Source organism: Myxocyprinus asiaticus, chromosome 31 (genome assembly GCF_019703515.2).
Source record: "Myxocyprinus asiaticus isolate MX2 ecotype Aquarium Trade chromosome 31, UBuf_Myxa_2, whole genome shotgun sequence".
Taxonomy (NCBI): Eukaryota; Metazoa; Chordata; class Actinopteri; order Cypriniformes; family Catostomidae; genus Myxocyprinus; species Myxocyprinus asiaticus.
In genome coordinates, this window is record NC_059374.1 from 18,633,281 (window position 1) to 18,652,286 (window position 19,006).

Consider the following 19,006-nt stretch of genomic DNA (forward strand, 5'->3'; position numbering starts at 1 on the left):
GTCTTGTATCTGACCAATGAATGTCACAGCGTACTGTGCACAAATAAGCAGGCACTCGGGCACATTTAACATGTATCTTAAAAGTTTTAAAACGGTGTCTATTCATCATAAAAGAAACGCTATTATAATGCTGTACCATGTCAAGTGTACTACACTTCACACAGATGAGCTTCTCCAGACTGCGTTCTAATACCGAACCAAATCTCGCGAGACCGCACGAGGAGGTAAGTTAAGGAAATATGGCGATGTCTAATTTGTTAAAGGTAGGAGACACTTATGCTCTTTGCCTCTAAATTCTCGTTAAACAACCAAAAAAAAAAAAACAAACCCAAAAAAAAAAAAAAAAACCCCAATGTGGGCGGCTCTAAGGCTCAAATGAATTTGTTTTACCATTAACATTTAGCGGCTTGCTTGGACTCTCACGTGCACGTCCAGTGAGTTTATAAGACTGTCTTGCAGGCTGTGTTTAGCTAGCAGGCTTGAGGTCTAGCAGATATTCGAAAGCCAGTATTTACAGTGATGCTGAATTGCATGCGGCCAGTTTAAGTCACAGTTCACTTCTTTGTGTGTTGACCATCAGTATATCGATGTTTATGAGCGTAGTTCATAAAGGAAGTTCCTGATAACATTTAGCAAATATGTTACTAGCTTGGCCAATGATTACTGACTGTTCTGACTGTAAGCTATGGATCTATTGTGAATGTGTGTTTATCACCTGTAATTTCATGTGCTCATATATTCCTGTCTTACCACCACATGTCATGTCAAGATGATCAGATGTTATAGTTAGAAGTGTACAAATCATTGATGAGTGCTTAGGAATAGGAGAGAAGATGCACTCCAGTTGTGTGAAGGATGATGGTTTGTTTTCATGCTGCTACACATGAAAATACAGGTTGTGTGTCAGCCCAGTGAGCTGCCTACCTAGACAGTATTTATTAGGATCGTAGACGTGTTCAAATGCACCTGATAAGTAAATCTGTCTAATTATGTATCTTACTAGATTTTGTGACACATGCAAAACATCTGCTTTTCGTGGATTTGCTGTAGGTTGTAAGCTGCGGCATATCTGTATGTCTTTGAAACAGATTTATGCTTTACTAATGTCCTTGAAAGAGTCCTTGCAATCTGATTTCTTTTAATTTAATCAGATGTTTTATACTACAGGTCATACTTCCATTTCCTTGTTCTAAATGCTTTGAGGAGCATCCCATTGTCTTGGAATATTTAGACAAAACAAGGTCCCCCATAGTACCTAGTTACTTGAATGTTCTTGTTTGCTAACAGTCTTTATCCTCATAAATGTCTTTATCCTTAGAACAAGGGATCACTCCAGTTTGAGGACAAGTGGGATCTTATGCGCCCCATTGTCCTTAAGTTGCTTCGCCAAGAGTCCGTGACTAAGCAGCAGTGGTTCGATCTCTTCTCGTAAGACCTAATGAATGCAAATCTTCTTATATTTTACGTATTTTCCTATAGTCTGAGTTTTAACCTTCCATATTAACCTGATGTTCTTCCACTGTTGCAATAGAGATGTTCACGCAGTTTGTCTATGGGACGACAAAGGGCCAGCAAAGATCCACCAGGCCCTCAAAGAGGACATCTTAGATTTTATTAAGCAAGCCCAAGCGGTAAGATCTTTAAGTGATACAGAATAAAAAGCTCATCAGAAGGATTTATTAGCGATGCAACAATATATTGGACAATTATAGATATCGGCCGATAAAAGCAGTTATCTTAATTAGAGGTTGACCGAAATATCGTTTTTACTGATTAATCTGTGCCGATAGTATTTTATTCCTCATTTTTTTTTATTTCTCATATATACACCTCATCTGGTGAAATTATATACATACAGGGTTTGGGAGTAACAGAATACATGTAATGGGATTACGTATTTAAAATACAAACTATAAGTAACTGTATTCCACTACAGTTACAATTTAAATCATTGGTAATTAGAATACAGTTACATTCAAAAAGTATTTTGATTACTGAAGAGATTACTTTGCATTTTATTGTCATTTGTTTCATTTAATATTTAGTCCTTTCAGATGGAAAACATTTATACATATAAATGAAGTGATCCAAAGTGCATTTGAACAGCGGTGAAACACTTTCTTATGATGTGTTACATTCATACGAGCAGACAGAGAAGTACATTTGAAGTAAGTTTGGAGCAGAAGAAATAGAAATAAACCTTGTGTAAATTGTCAGCTTTACGCTAAGCTAAAATATTATTTCTAGCCATTTTACATGCACGTTACCAGACACGATCATATTTTTTATCAAGAAAATTCATGTTAGATCATAATTTATTTTTTCTAGTAAGACCTTTGATATTAGGGCAAAAATCGTATTCTTGATAATAATTTTTTTATTTTTTTCCTGTAAAAATATCTAAAAATCCATAAAACAATATCAATTAGATTTATTTTAGAAACAACACTGCATAAGATATTTAGGTTTTTCAGAGAATGTATTTTTAACATGTGTATTTTGTCTTACTGTACTGGCAGAGTTTTTATAGTCAAAACAAGTGAAAAAATCTACCAGTGCTGAAGAAGTAATCCAAAGTATTTAGAATATGTTACTGACCTTGAGTAATCTAATGAAATACATTACAAATTACATTTTACAGCATGTATTCTGTAATCTGTAGTGGAATACATTTCAAAAGTAACCCTCACAACCCTGTATACATATATATACAAAACTCTTAATCTGGTGAATATATATAGGCTATAAAAAGCTTAATTTGATAAATACTTAACATATAAAGCATAGTAACCAAGCCTTCATCATTTTTTAAATAAAAGTCCCCGGTGTATTTCAGGCTTGTTTATAGTTAAAAATCTCACATTATGCACCAAATCTTAATTTTCTAGTTATTATTAGAATTTTGATTGCACATTAAACTGCTTTTGGGATTTAATCCATTTTGAGCTCTTGCAGCCTCAATAGCTTTGTTTCCAATCCAAGTTGCGAATTTATTTTATGTGAAAAACCATATTATCGCAAAACCAATGTGCGAATAGAGCCACGTTTCCATTCCATGTGTTCAAAAGAACAAAATCGCCACTGCCGGAGAAATTGCAGCCACTGCAAGTCTTTTATTAATTAAATATTTGTGGTTTAGAGCACACAGACAAAACACTGTGAAGAACTTTGTCTAATGTCTGGGAGCGACAGTGCATCACTCAGTACTGGGAGTTCCTGGCTATGCGGCTCTATAATATCTTTTTTTAAAAGTGTCATTAAACCTGCTGTTTGGCACAGTTCAAGTTTGTATTTGACTTATTTGCTCTGCAAACTTTTTGCAGGCTTTGGATTTTCAGGACACCGTTATTTCAGGATGACAAGAGCAACATTTCAGATGTGAGGATCGGTCCATTGTTTAGTCCAGTTATGAACAAGTTATTCAGTCCCATGACTTTTTTGATGTGCATCTTGTATTCCTAATAAATTAAATTGGAGTTCATTTGGTATACGTGTTTCCATCATAGTTTATGCACATTTCTTCTTATTGAATAAAAAATGTATACACCTCAAGCGATCGTATAAATTTTTATGCACATTTTGGAGATTTTATTCGCATCTTGGTGTTTCCATCCAGCAGTTTTTATGCGATATCCCAAAATGCACATAAAAAATGTTGATGGAAACATAGCTAATGTATTTGCCTGTCATAGTAAAGAAAGTCTAAGAACTCTTTGATCATTCTATTAATCAGTCAGCCTTTCCCACCACCGTAGGTATCGATATCGGCAAAATCCACTATCGGTCGCTAATTTACATTGGCCAATTTTTTAAAAACAGCTGATGATCAGGGCAAATTAAGATATGTAAATTTCTTTCAAAGTTGTGCAATTAATTATCAGTGATTTAAAACAAGGTACCATAAAAAAAAGCAGAATTACAAAACTATCGGTATCGCTATTGGCAGATGTTGTTCTAAATAATCGGATATCATATCGGCACATCAATTTTCTTTTGGTGCAACCCTAGAACCTATTGTTTTTCTTAAGTGATGCAGAATAATTTCTTTCATTATTGTTCATTTTTGGTCTAATCTATTGGTGTTTAGAGAGTGCTCAGTCATCAAGATGACACGGCGCTCCTTAAGGCTTACATCGTGGAGTGGAGAAAGTTCTTCACGCAGTGTGACATACTGCCCAAACCGTTCTGCCAGCTGGAGATCACCCTGATGGGAAAACAGGGCAGCAATAAGAAATCCAATGTGGAGGACAGCATTGTGAGGAAGGTGAGCTAAATAAAACGGTTTCTGCAAAACTTTGTCCCTTTGTTTGAAAGGGATTCATTCAGAACTCTTCTGTTTGTTGTCTTTCTTCAGCTGATGCTGGACACTTGGAATGAATCCATATTCTCCAACATCAAGAATAGACTGCAGGATAGTGCAATGAAGTTAGTTCATGCTGAACGTTTGGGAGAAGCATTTGACTCGCAGTTGGTCATCGGGGTCAGAGAGTCTTATGGTAAGACGGACTGCAATGGAAAAGCATCTTATATGATCATATATTTCCATTTTTGTTGGATTGAGGGCTTGTGAAAGTTCAAAGAACAAAAAGTCTGTTGCAATCCTTTTCTCAGTGAACTTGTGCTCCAATCCCGATGACAAGCTGCAGATCTACAGGGATAACTTTGAGAAGGCCTACCTAGACTCTACTGAGAGGTTCTACAGGACCCAGGCACCATCATACCTGCAACAAAATGGAGTACAAAACTACATGAAATATGTACGCCCTGCCAGAGTTTATATTTGAGATGACACTTTAAAGCTGAAGTGTGTGATTTAGGTTATGTTAAAATACTTCGTTCTATCGCAGCTTAATATGCAGAGACAACTGTAAGTATGCCATTCATAGGATGATTGCCCCAAAAAGTGTGAAAACTTTGGCACTATCAAAACATCGTCATGATCAACCTGGGACAGCAGCTTTGACTCGACTGATGGCTTGTGTTTGGGGTAGGAATACCTTTTTGTCTGACCAACGGTGGACAGGAGGAGTGCACAGGAAACCTGTTTGAAAAAATAATTATTTTTGCAGTTCCGTTTGGTGACGCTAGTGACACAGAAATTACACACTTCATCTTTAACCACTGTGGTTGACCAAGGTTTTATATTCTCAAATTTCTGTACAGAAATAACTTTGTTAAAGTTACACCTCCTGCCAACATTTTGCATTTCTTTTTATCTTATGATTGCACTATTAAGGCCAAAGTATACTTCGATTGTCCATGTTTCTAATCAGAATGCACACAGTATGCATGATGCAAATTTCGTCATCAGCACAGTCTTTCTCGATGTGCCAGCCATTGACTGTACTAAAAGAGTATCACAAAGGAGTCGTAATGCGCATGCGTCCAATGTGTCTGCTCGCTCGTGAGTACTCAGAAGAGTATACTTTGAAAGGCTGAGTGCTCGACCGTGTGCGAGACGACCCGGAACGTGGAAAAACGAAATATACCCAAGCCTTTATGAGTCATAAATCCTTGTGTGTCTCTGTTAACAGGCAGACGCTAAGTTAAGGGAAGAGGAGAAACGTGCACTACGATATTTAGAGACTCGACGTGAATGTAACTCTGTACAAGCAGTGAGTATATTACATTTAATGCATAACATTAAAATACTTATATTAATGTGTTATAATCAGATGTATTGGTCTGAAATGATTAAATGTTTTGTTCTAGCTTATGGAATGTTGTGTGAATGCACTGGTAACGTCATTTAAAGAAACGATCTTGGCTGAATGTCCAGGCATGATCAAACGGAATGAGACTGACAGTGAGTATGAAACCAGTTCAGTTGTTTTGTTATTTGTCTTTTTTTGGTTGTCTTTTTGGCTTTTGTTGCAAAGTTTATCTGTTATGATACGCAAGATAATAAGTAATAAGGAAAATCATAAATACTCAAACTGTCTGGCACTGATAGCATTAATAATTAAAATACCTTAAAACTGACAAGCTTAATCAAAAATTAATAGATAACATTAAGCAGTTTGATTATGGGTAATACAGTGTATTCAACTCAACCTGAACATTATGTCATGTCCATGCCGTTTAATAAACGGGATCATTTATTTTGCAATAGTGATTGGCTGACTGTACATTATTCCTTACATATACATTTTTATCTTCAATATCTATTAGTAAATGCTTTTAAACCTGGTTTTGCCTCCTCCCAGAGCTTCACCTCATGTTCTCGCTCATGGATAAAGTGCCCAGTGGGATAGACCCCATGCTGAAAGATCTGGAGGAGCACATTATCAGTGCTGGACTGGCAGACATGGTGGCTGCTGCTGAGACCATCACTGCTGTGAGCACCACATTTACAAAAATAATAAAACACATTTTCTTTCTATAAACAAATAATTATTGATTGATGTTATTAGATGGAATTGTGTCAGAATGATCACGAATATTGAGTTAATGGTAATGGGATTACTTGCATTGCACTCTTGGAGTAAGCTGTCGGGTAAAGAGCATTGCAGGATTGTGATCCAAGTGACTTATCGTTTCTTGTATTATTCCTACTTGTGGTTGAACGTCCTACCTTTGTGTTTGCAGCTTTGATCCTTAACCTTTAGGCCAACACTATGCTGAATTTCTGTATTACTTGTTTGTGTGTTTCTCATCAGGACTCTGAGAAGTATGTGGAGCAACTTCTAACTCTGTTCAATCGCTTTAGTAAATTAGTGAAAGAAGCATTCCAGGATGATCCACGATTCTTGACGGCCAGAGATAAAGTGAGTGTGTGTTCCTGAGCATATTAATTCTCATGCAGTTGGTCTTAGTAAGTAGGCTGACTGAGCAGATCATACCCCAGATGGTTTCCAGAGATCTGTGGTGACACCAAAGTACAATACAAGGTTATATTACAATAAATCCATTATAAAAACTGTTGATTTCTCACTCAGAGAAAACATTAAAAATGTATTGTCCAAAGTTGGGAACCCTGTACTTTTGTCTCACGTACCTGTTGTTTAATGAAGAAGCATAATGCATAGTTGTTAATTCACCCCTAGGCATACAAAGCAGTTGTGAATGATGCCACAATATTTAAGTTGGAGCTGCCATTGAAACAGAAGGGGTAAGTAACAGCTGCCTTCTGGGCTTCATTAATTTCAGTGAGATGCAGTAAAACATTGTGCTTTTTTTTTTTTTTTACTGATTGAACTTGTGTTGGTATGTTTGTTACTTAGGGCCCTTTTTTAAAAGCACTATGACTAAAGCACAGCACTATGCGATAAGAAGTTTTCATATTTTTGTGCAAGCATGCGCTAAGTCTAGGCGCAGTTGGGTTGGCAAAATTGTGCGCGCAAAGCGCTATTGGGCTGGGTTAAGTCAAGTGCAATTTAAAGAGGTTTTTTTTGTTTTGTTTTTTCAGTTATTGCACTGTCTGTGTCCTACAATATATTACATTTCATGTCAAACAGCGTTGATATAAATGAAGACAGCTCATTCATAAGAATTGTGTGGGGTAAATGGACTGTATGCAATGCATCCCCTGCTTAAAATTGGATAAGACGTAGTGCACGGTCGTTGCGCGTAGTGCTGCATCTAGCACTGCGGCTAGTGCAGTCACTAAAATAGAGCCCTTAATCTTCAATGTGCAGTTTATGGGGGTTTATTAATGTTTCTAAAAACTTCTGCATGCAGAGTGGGCCTCAAAACACAACCGGAGTCAAAGTGTCCAGAGCTGCTGGCCAACTATTGTGACATGCTGCTAAGAAAGACGCCACTTAGTAAAAAGCTGACTTCAGAGGAGATAGAGCTCAAGCTAAAGGAAGTGGTGAGGCACTCAGTGTTGAGTAGCATGTCAAACATTATTTGTATGTTTTACTAATCCTCTAAAGCAGATATTAAATGGAAGTGAAATGTGAAAGCAAATAATTTCTGTGCTTATTCCAATTCATCTCCTAAAACATCCATGAAGTGCATGATTTCTCTCTTTCTGTAGCTACTTGTGCTAAAATATGTCCAGAACAAGGATGTATTCATGAGGTACCACAAAGCCCATCTGACAAGGCGTTTGATCCTGGACATCTCAGCAGACAGTGAAATTGAGGAGAACATGGTTGAGTGGCTTAGGGTGAGAACAAAAGATAAGAACGAGTGACTGAACAGCAATTATTTTAAATTATATTATATACAGATATTATATAAATATAAATGTATGTAAGTTTCCATTCAGGTTGTTTAAAATACTGTCATATTACAGGAAGTTGGTATGCCTGCTGACTATGTGAACAAACTGGCTAGAATGTTCCAGGACATCAAAGTTTCTGAAGATCTTAACCAGGTTTTCAAGGAAATGCACAAACACAACAAGCTGGCTTTACCAGGTGACTTACAAGCACAGTTTGTTCACAAATAAAAATACATATTTTACAAACAATATATACTATATGTACTCTGATGTGCTTTGTTAATAGCTGTTTCATAGGTCCTTCAACTTGGTATTTGTATAATCGTTGCATTTTCCTAAGTATGGGTATAAATAATTTGGGATCTGTCAAATCAGCTTTTGTTTGTTAAATCGCAGATATTACTACTTTTTTTGTCAACATTCTCTGTAGCATAACAATACTACATTAATAATGAACATCGGCTCTGGAATTTAAAAATTATACATACGTTTCAGGTAATGTGCTACAATGATTGGCAAGATCTTTTGACATTGTGTTTAATTTTAGCCCAGTTTTCCTAACGTGTTGTATAATATACAGTGGCAAGAAAATGTATGTGAAACCTTTGGAATTATGTATACACCAATCAGCCACAACATTAAAACCACCTGTCTAATATTGTGTAGGTCCCCCTTGTGCCACCAAAACATTGCCAACCCGTATCTTAGAATAGCATTCTTAGATGATATTCTTCTCACTACAGTTGTACAGAGTGGTTATCTGAGTTACCGTAGACTTTGTCAGTTTGAACCAGTCTGGCCATTCTCTGTTGATCTCTCTCATCAACAAGGCGTTTCCATCCACAAACTGCCGCTAACTGGATGTTTTTAGTTTTTGGCACCATTCTGAGTAAATTCTAGAGACTGTTGTGTGTGAAAATCCCAGTAGATCAGCAGTTACAGAAATACTCAAACCAGCTCCCTAGAAGTGGCCGTCCAGCCAAGATGACTCAAAGGGCACACAGCAGAATTTTCAATGAGGTAAAAAAGAACCTTAGAGTGACAGCTAAAGACTTCACTGGAACTGGTTAACATCTCTGTTCATGAGTCTACTATATGGAAAACATTAAACAGGCATGGTGTCTAATAAAAACATTGCTGTGTGCCTGAAGTTTGCCAAAGACCACGTTGACACTCCAAAACGCTACTGGGAAAATGTTTTGTGGACTGATAAAACTGAGGTTTAATTTTTTAGGAAGAACACATAGCACTACGTATGCCACAAAAAGGGCACCGCATACCAAGATGAAAACATCATCCCAACAGTGAAGTACGGTGGAGGGAGCATCATGATTTGGGGCTGCTTCGGGGCCTGTACCACTTGCCATTATCGAGAAAAAAATGAATTCCCAAGTTTATCAAGATAATGTCAGGGTGGCTGTGCTCCAGCTAAAGCTCAGTAGAACTAGGGTGATGCAGCATGACATTAAGAGAGATGTTCACACCAGATGGAATATGGCTGAGCTGAAGCAGTTCTGTAAGGAAGAATGGTCCAAAATTCCTTCTGAATGTTGTGCAGGTCTAATTCACAGCTAACAGAAACGCTTGGTTGAGGTTATTGCTGCCAAAGGAGGATTGACCAGTTATTAAATCTAAGGGTTCACCTACTCTTTCCACAGCATTGTAAATGTTTAATGGGATGTTTTCAATAAAGACATGAAAGATTGCAAATATTTGTGTGTTGTTAGCTTAAGCACATTGTGTTTGTCTATACTTGTGACTTTGATGAAGATGAGATCACATTTTATGATCAATTAATGCAGAAAACCAGCTAATTCCAAAGGGTTCATATACTTTTCTTGCCACTGTATTGTTTTTGTGAATTTCTTGCTACTCTGTGGAAAAAAAAAAGAAAAGCTTTTTCAATTAAGTTTTAAAATGTTCTGTGTTTTTGGTATGGAGAGTAGTTTCTAAGGTTTATTTTACACTCTTTGTGTAATGCAGCGGACTCTGTGAACATAAAGATCTTGAATGCTGGAGCATGGTCACGTAGCTCAGAGAAGGTGTTTGTATCTTTGCCCACTGAGCTGGAAGATCTCATCCCTGAGGTGGAGGACTTCTACAAGAAGAACCACAGTGGCCGCAAGCTCCACTGGCACCACCTCATGTCCAATGGCATTGTAGGTTCTTTTGCCTTGCCTTGCCTTGCCTTGCCTTGCCTTGTCTTGTAGTAAAACATTTTTTTATCCCCTTTTCTCCCAATTTGGAATGCCCAATTCCCACTATTTAGTAGGTCCTTGTGGTATCACGTGGCTTGTCGTGCATGACACCGCGGAGACTCACAGCATGTGGAGGCTCATGCTACTCTCCGCAATTCACGCACAACTTACCACGCGCCCCATTGAGAGTGAGAACCACTAATTGCGACCACGAGGAGGTTACCCCATGTGACTCTACCCTCCCTAGCAACCAGGTCAATTTGGTTGCTTAGGAGACCTGGCTGGAGTCACTCAGCACGCCCTGGATTCGAACTCTTGACTCCAGGGGTGATAGTCTGCCTTGTAGTAATTTGAAATGATTAATGGTTGCAAGTTACAGCTAATCAATTAGTCTGTCTGCTTTATGTCTGGGGTAGATCACTTTCAAGAATGAAGTTGGGCAGTATGACCTGGAGGTGACGACCTTTCAGTTAGCTGTACTTTTTGCCTGGAACCAAAGACCCAGAGAGAAGATCAGCTTTGATAATCTGAAACTTGCCACTGAGCTGCCTGATGCTGAACTGAGACGAACTCTCTGGGTAAGACCATGATGATCAGAGTATCACAGGGGCCACATTCTACTCTCTTTTTTTTTTTTTTTCCTGAAGTCCACTTTTAATGTTAGTCAAGATTTATTGCACCAAAACAAATGTAATTTAGTTTAACTTGCTCATTTTCCACCTCTCTTTCTGATCCTTAGATTTAAATGGGCTACTGTACCTTTTAAGACTTCTAAATGTAAATAACTTCTGTTGTTGTTGGCTAACCTCTACGTACTGGCGTCATTCCTCAGGATGGCCCAAGTTGCTGACTACTGAATAGGCGTTGACATGTAAATTTCCTGCTTCCTATGATGTCCCCTTGAGCACACCTTTGAGTTATAGGGTCCAACTGAGATGATACAATAAGAAGCATGTAGGATAGATATTAAGAGCTTTTACACACTCATTCAAAGTGTTTTCCTTGTATTAACATTTGAATGAAGCTTGTAATTTTATATTAAATGTTTGTTTCATGATCATTCCATTTTATCTTTATGCCATTGTTTTGCCTTGAAAAGTTCTTTCTCTCTCTCTCTTTTTTTTTTTTTTACACAGTCTCTTGTTGCCTTCCCAAAGCTCAAACGCCAAGTGCTGTTATATGAACCTCAAGTGAGCTCTCCCAAAGACTTCACAGACAGTACATTGTTTTTCGTTAACCAGGAATTCTCCTTGATGTAAGAATATTTTATCTCCTTTTCAGCATTTGTGTTTTGGTCAGTTGTAAAAAGTTAACTCTTTTAACTACTTTGACAGAGCTTGCACTGATTTTAGATGTGAAAGACGGTAATTTTATTTTCTTCTCAGAAAAAACTCCAAGGTTCAGAAGAGGGGTAAGATAAACCTGATTGGTCGATTGCAGTTGACGACAGAGCGAATGAGAGAAGAGGAGAATGAAGGCATCGTCCAGCTTAGAATATTAAGAACACAGGTAGGAAACTTGAAAAAGCATAATGGTTACTAGTTAGGGATGGGTGATACAGCTAAAAAAAATGTGCAGCATTTTCACAATATGTATCTCAATGTTTATGTATTTGCTTTGACATGACTTAGAAAAAATTCAAATGTCAAAGAGGAACCATCATTTCAACCAATGCCAAAAAGATTCAACATGTTTAATGCAAGAAGCAAAAAGCAATAAATATCTAGTTAAAAATAATTAAGGCACACTGGGATTTTGTGAACATTTTTGAGTGATGATGCAAATTAATCATACTGTTTGAACTGATTCATGTCTTGCCACTGAAGATTAAATCAGAGACACTATTAAAACTAGAAATGCACCGATCTGATACCTGGATCGGTATTGGCTCCGATACTGATGTTTTTAACTGGATCGGTTATCGGCCCGATGAGCCCGATCCAAATTCGATACTGCATGTGAGTCATGGTCGTTACTGTCAAGCTCCAAAAATGGCATAAAAGAACCATAAAAGCACCATGAATGTAGTCCATATGACTCATGCATTTTATTTCAAGTCTGTTGAAGACATACATTGGGGGAATCCCGGAGTTTTACATTAGAGGGAAACCCCACTATTGAAGCACAGTTCAGCTGCAGGTCGCGATAGAAAGTTAATGAAGCAATGGAGAATAATATAGCCTAGTCTTCCTATGATGCCATTTTTGTTATTTATTTACACAAGAATCACAGGAAATTTAAGTTGCTCTGGAGAAAGCTGCTTACTGATGAATTGCACTTCAGTAGTGGGGTTTTCCTCTAATGTTAAACTCCGGGATTCCCCCAATGTAGGAGTGCATATACGCGAACATGAGAGGGACAGTCAATATTTTACAGTGGTGTGCATAAATAGGTATAGTTTATAGTGTATGTGCTTTTCCCACTGTACTCCCAGAAATGTTGAATTCTTTCTGCTTTATTGACTTGTTGTTGTGCTCCTTCCCATGATGTTTGCTATCTGGTCTGTTCATGCACATGCGCACTCTTCAAACACCCATCATATTTATGTATACGGGAATAAAGAGTACGCTGCTTATACAGTGCATGTAAACGGGAATGTTGCTTTCTCGCAATAAGACGCTTTCTGGTGTCCATGTAAATGTAGTCAGTGATGTATAGATATTCTAAATTGATTCAGAAAAAAAAATTCACTGGTATCGGATCATGATCTGTAGAGAAAAATGCTATCGGTGCATCCCTAATTAAAACGTATCTGTTTTAACAATCTCATACTTGTGAGTCATGAGATAAGGAGAATTGTGAAACTAATCTAATGGTGTGGAAGCCTAATGACCAAATTAAAAGGTGCAGTCACACTGCTTGCTCCACACACTCCCTTTCAAACACATCTGAATGCGTAAGACTAGAAATAAGCTTGTGAAGAAATTTCACCTTCTGCTGCATTCCAAAGTTCAAGTTTGATGAACTCTGACCTGTGAATCCGGATCATGAGATGATGTCGAAACATCACACACTGACCTCTTGGTACATATTTCGAAGCTTTACAGTATATTTTAACATTTTGAACATAGTATTATTTGTAATTTGGGATTTATTATTCATTATCATATCCTCTCCGTTGCGGTGTCCAAAATAATTTTGCGTGCTGAAAGTGAAGTGTAACCGCCCCTATAGCGGTATTTGTGAATATTTCACCCAGCCCTATTACTAGTTTGGTTTCTTAAATGCTTGTTGCTAACTCTCTTTTTTTTTCTTCTACCCACACATTACCATGTCCTTCAGGAGGCCATCATTCAAATCATGAAGATGCGTAAGAAGATCACGAATGCTCAGCTGCAGACAGAGCTGGTTGAGATCCTCAAGAACATGTTTCTCCCTCAGAAGAAGATGATCAAAGAACAGATCGAGTGGCTCATTGAGCACAAGTACATCAAGAGAGACGAGACGGACATTAACACCTTCATCTACATGGCATAAATGACCCAAGAGATGATCCGTAACCGTTCAGAGGATGATGAAGATGACGTACCTGTCGAGGACCAACAGCGGAGGAGGGATGTTGACATCTCGAAGATACGGCTTAGGCTGCTGGTCTTCCGGCGTAGTGATGAGCTTGACAGTCACACATCAGAGAAGTTAATTTAAAAAATAAAATCCCTGCCTTACCTTATAGTGACGACACAAAAGATGAGGATAGGAGATATTTAAAAAAAAATATATATATATATATATGAAAAAACAAAAGGGATTCTATTTTTCCATCGGTAGTTGGTATGCATGGTGGGCGGTTCGCCTTTTGTATGTGTTCATCTCCAGCAGCATGCGGTCAGTGGAAATGTCACATTCATTCAAGGACTTTTTTGTGTGTGCTGTGTTACGAGTGTTTTTTTCCCCTCCCAAATCCTCCGTCTGGACTTCATCATGTCCACCCATTCTCGGCACACAGGCTGGGCGAGAGCTGTCTCACTGTTGTACCTGCTGTTGTACAACACCTTGCCATGCACGCCGACAACAAAGTCACTGAGGAGCGTGAACCAGGACGGAGGACTAGCATTAGCACTTTCACAAACTCTTCCACGATGTGTCAGCATGGCTTTATTTGGGTTGTTTTTTATGTCTTTGGGTTTCGTTTTCTTTTCTGTCTGTTTGGAACTATCCTTAGGATACAAAAGATTTGAGTGGCTAATCACAGTTTACACCACAAGTTAGTCTGGGTTTAGAAAGATAGTTTACCCAAAAATGAAAATTCTGTCATTATTTACTCATACAAACCGTATGAGTTTTTGTTTTGCTTTTTGTTTTTTGGTTTCTTCACTTTCAATGTATGGAAACTAAATGCAGTTAAATGGAATTGTGACTAAAACTAACTTTCTTCCAAACATCTCCTTTAGTGTTCCACAGAAGAAAGTAAGTAATATGGGTTTGCAACAACATGAGGGTGAGGAAATGATGACAGAATTTTCATTTTTAGGTGAACTATATCATAATTGCCAGGAATAAGGTCGCAAGTGAGGTGAAAGAAACGTCACGAAAAGCTTCCCATCCATATATCCATGGTCAAGGTCTGCAGGGAGAAGCAGGCTCACATGGTTGTATCGAATATCTGTTTCACGAGTCTTTGGTGTCGGAGGACACCAAGCCAAAAAGGTCATTATAATGTTGTCACAATTTTGTTTTATTAGTGTTTACTTCAATGCGGAGGCACATAGAGATGGGCGGCTTTTTCCGTTATCGGTCTCGGCTAACAACTGAGATGCTGATTGATATATTCTCTTCACCTCATCACGACCTCTAAAGCACAGAGTTACTGGAGTTCAATTAAAGCAAGCATTGCTCTGACCTCAGGTAAAGTAGGGCAGGAGAGTTATTTTAAGAGTAGGTTTTGCTGGCGTTCTTTAGAGGCTCACGCCCCTTGCTAATCACATGCTGCCACAGTAAAGCACGCGAGTGCTGATTTATATATTAAATACAAATAATGTGGGATCTTTTTTAATGATTTCTCCCCTTCAGTCCTCTTACACATTATCAGTGCAATCTGAAATTCCTTGCCACTGAAATTCTAGGATGTAATAAATCTGTTGTTGGTTAAAGGGACATTCCACCATGTAAATTCTGCCATTATTTACTCACCCTCATGTTGTCCCAAACCCATGACTGTCATCCGTGGACCACAAAAGGAGATGTTAGAATGACAGCCTCAGTCACTATTTGCTTTCATTGTATAGAAAAAGAAATGCAATGAAAGTGGTGACTGAGACTAATATTCTGCCTAACATCTCCTTTTGCGTTCTACAGAAGAAAGTCATGTGGGTTTGGAACAGCATGAGGGTGAGTAAATCAGACAGAATTTTAATTGTTGGGTGAACTATCCCTATCAGTCACTTAGAGCAGTGGTTCTCAACCAGGGGCCCTTTAGGGGGCCTCAGCACACTTCCAGGGGGGCCTCGAGATCTCTTAAAATGATTTAAAATATGATATATTATTATAATTGTTATATAATTATTATAATTCAGCTTACTGAAAATGCTAAAAAAAATTTATAACTCCCTCCAACAGCTTGCTTTTTATGAAGAATATACAGTTCTAGACATTTCTGGAATCACAAGTTTTAAGGAAATATCTTATAATAGATATATCTTATAAATATCTAATAGTCTACATGGGGGGCCTTCTAATATTTTCTCCGACAGTGGGGGGCCTTGGAGTCAAAAAGGTTGAGAACCACTGACTTAGAGGAAGCCTTGTGACTTTGGCATCAGGCATAAACAGTTTAGAAGTAATTCAGTTTTTTTTGTTTTGTTTTTGAGTCAGCACAATGCTATTATGTTATGTTGATCAAATGACTGTTATAAATAAAAGAGGAGTGTCCCAGTTATATCCATTTCTTATCAGCATTTGACGGAATGTTCCAGGTTCAACAGAAGTTTTTATATATATATATATATATATATATATATATAAAACAAGGGACAAGTAAATTATTTGTGGTAATCAACATTATGCCACAAATCCTTTCGATTGAGCTTACCTTTTCTGAAAGTGATAGTTCACCCAAAAATGAAAATTCTCTTATAATTTACTCATCCTCATGCCATCCCAGGTGTATATGACTTTCTTTCTTTTGCAGAACACAAATGAAGATTTTTAGAAGAATATCTCAGCTCTGTAGGTCCGTACAATGCAAGTGAATGGCGAACAGAACTTTGAAGCTCCAACAATCACATAAAGGCAGCATAAAAGTAATCCATTCGACTCCAATGGTTTAATACATGTCTTCAGAAGCGATGTAATCATTTTGGGTGAGAAACGGATCAATATTTCAATCCTGTTTTACTATAAATCTCCACTGTCACCTTCAGAAAGTGAAAGTGGAGATTGATAGTAAAAAAGGATGTAAATATTGATCTGTTTCTCAACCACACCTATCATATCACTTCTGAAGACATGGGTTTAATCTCTGGAGTCGTATTGATTACATTTATGCTGCCTTTATGTGCTTTATGGACCTTCAAAGTTTTGTTCACCATTCACTTGCATTGTAGGGAACTTCAGAGCTGAGATATTCTTCTAAAAATCTTAATTTGTGTTCTGCGGAAGAAAGAAAGTCATACACACCTGGGATGGCATGAGGGTGAGTAAATGATGAGAGAATTTTCACTTTTGGGTGAACTGTAAGTAAGTGAAGAAAAGTATTAGCTCTATTTTGAATATTGACAGTCAATCTCAGATGCAGGTTTTTTTTTTATGGGGGGGGGGGGGGGTTGGTATAGTATAATAACTGATGGTTGTTTTAAACCTAGGAAAACATTGCATAACTTGAACTGATTTGTTATACACTCACCATATTTCACAGTATTTTAATGTATTGTGAATGGAAAAGACGTGCTAACAACAGAAATGTTGTCTTGGTTGATGCCGTGTGGCTGCAAAACAGCTGTCCATCTCTATTATGGCATTTTCAGTTGGAAAGACAAGTGTATGTTTATAAAACTAAAGCTGAACTAATTTGTATTCCTTGTATTTGAGATTTCACGTACAACGGCAAAGTCGTTCTTTTATAAGATCCAGTATTTAACAGTGTTTGAGAATGTTGTGTTATTTGATTGCGCACTTTATTTATAACTGAAGCATGTTTGTGAGGGTAAGAGAGAAAGTGTGAGGGTGTTGTCAAATCTTCTTCTGTTTATGCATTTTCATGTTTTGAATTTAAAGTCAATGTTTTCGCTGGCAGTATCAATTTCTCTTGGTAAATACTTTTATTTGGGGAAGCACTATAATTTTCAAATTTATCAATCACAATTGAAGTTTGTGTGATTGTGTTATTTTGGATTCAGTCCCTCCCTCTCTACCTTTTTTTTTTTTTTTTTTGATCAAATGCAAAGCAGTCCCAACCAGACCTTTCAGAAGTTTCAATTAATTTGTGTGGAAGAGGACAAAAGTGAATACAATTTGCGTGAACCACCTTAAGAAAAAATGCTTCATTTAAAAGTCTGAATTGTGCATTTTTTTTGTGTGTGTACACAGTTCTAATGTATATTCAATGATGCACAATGACTGATTAATGTGAGTTTATGTGAGTTTACTGCAATAAGTGACATCAAAGTACTTCAGTTTGAAATCTCTTGATTTTTTTTTTTTTTTTTTTTATTTTTTTTTTATATAATAAACTGTTTAAATCCTGACTACAGATATGAACATGAAAAGTTATCTTGGAATACTCAAGCAATGGAATTGTATTAGCCATATTATAGTTTAGTGAGGTGATGTGTTTGGATGCAAGTAATTTCATCATTGTAATACTGCGTCACTCTTAATAATCTGTCTTGTAAGCAAGAACCGGCTGTCTTTTATCACATAAAAGCAGAGGTATATTTTGTCCTTTCAGTGTTCTTAAGAGTGTCTTCCATTATTGTCACCATATGGGTGTTTTGTTTTGTGCAGAACTGCAAATTATCACTGACTATCAACAAAATTGTTTTGAAAGGTTGTGTCTGAAAAACATCTCTTAATAAGTTAATAACTGTAGGTATGCTGCAGTCATATTTCTAATCAGTATTCATATTCGTAGAGTCAACTGCTCAATAAAAGGTATTCATTTCTATGACACATGTAACGTGCTGCAGTCATACCATCTTTTCCCACATTTCCTCTCACACTTACTGTATTCTTCCACTGTGAGGTTCAGTAGGATACTGAACACACAAAATCGAGTTCCCTGTAGTGTGACGCACTGTTTTTGTAACAAGCAAAACTAAGTGTAATTCTAAAAAGGTGCATATGCTCTGCCTAGGATTTTCTGTTTTCAAGATTTCTTGCCTGGAGCCCAAAAAGCTTCAAGATTATTTGAAATTTATCTCTGAAACGTATGAGGTGAATGTGTGCCATTGTTCAGTGAGGATCCGGATCTGGAGGAATGTTGAATGGACGTTGTTTTGCAGACTGAATGAACCATTTTCATGTACTGCATTTGATTCGATTTTCTTTGATTTTTCTTTTAAGTTGCGTAATTTATTAACTGGCAAAATAAAAGACTTTTAATGAGGCTGATTTGAGTTAGATTTTGTTGTTGTTGGGCAATTCTCCAATTGTTTCATCAATCTGAAATACAGGTATGTGAGTTTAGTCAAACAACAAGGCC

At 37.3% G+C, this 19,006-nt stretch overlaps 1 protein-coding gene across 1 annotated transcript; it reads left to right on the forward strand.

Annotated features, from left to right (window-relative positions):
• The first annotated feature begins 217 nt into the window (after positions 1-217).
• LOC127422337 (cullin-5) lies at positions 218-18,915 on the forward strand. Its single transcript, XM_051665789.1, has 20 exons — positions 218-263; positions 1,319-1,428; positions 1,532-1,631; positions 4,088-4,264; positions 4,355-4,496; positions 4,612-4,757; positions 5,535-5,615; positions 5,713-5,806; positions 6,207-6,337; positions 6,660-6,767; positions 7,047-7,111; positions 7,681-7,813; positions 7,982-8,113; positions 8,243-8,366; positions 10,154-10,329; positions 10,785-10,946; positions 11,505-11,623; positions 11,754-11,877; positions 13,651-16,881; positions 17,018-18,915. The coding sequence occupies exons 1-19, from the start codon at positions 240-242 to the stop codon at positions 13,843-13,845; spliced, it is 2,343 nt and encodes a 780-aa protein (XP_051521749.1). The 5' UTR covers positions 218-239; the 3' UTR covers positions 13,846-16,881; positions 17,018-18,915.
• The last annotated feature ends 91 nt before the right edge of the window (positions 18,916-19,006 follow it).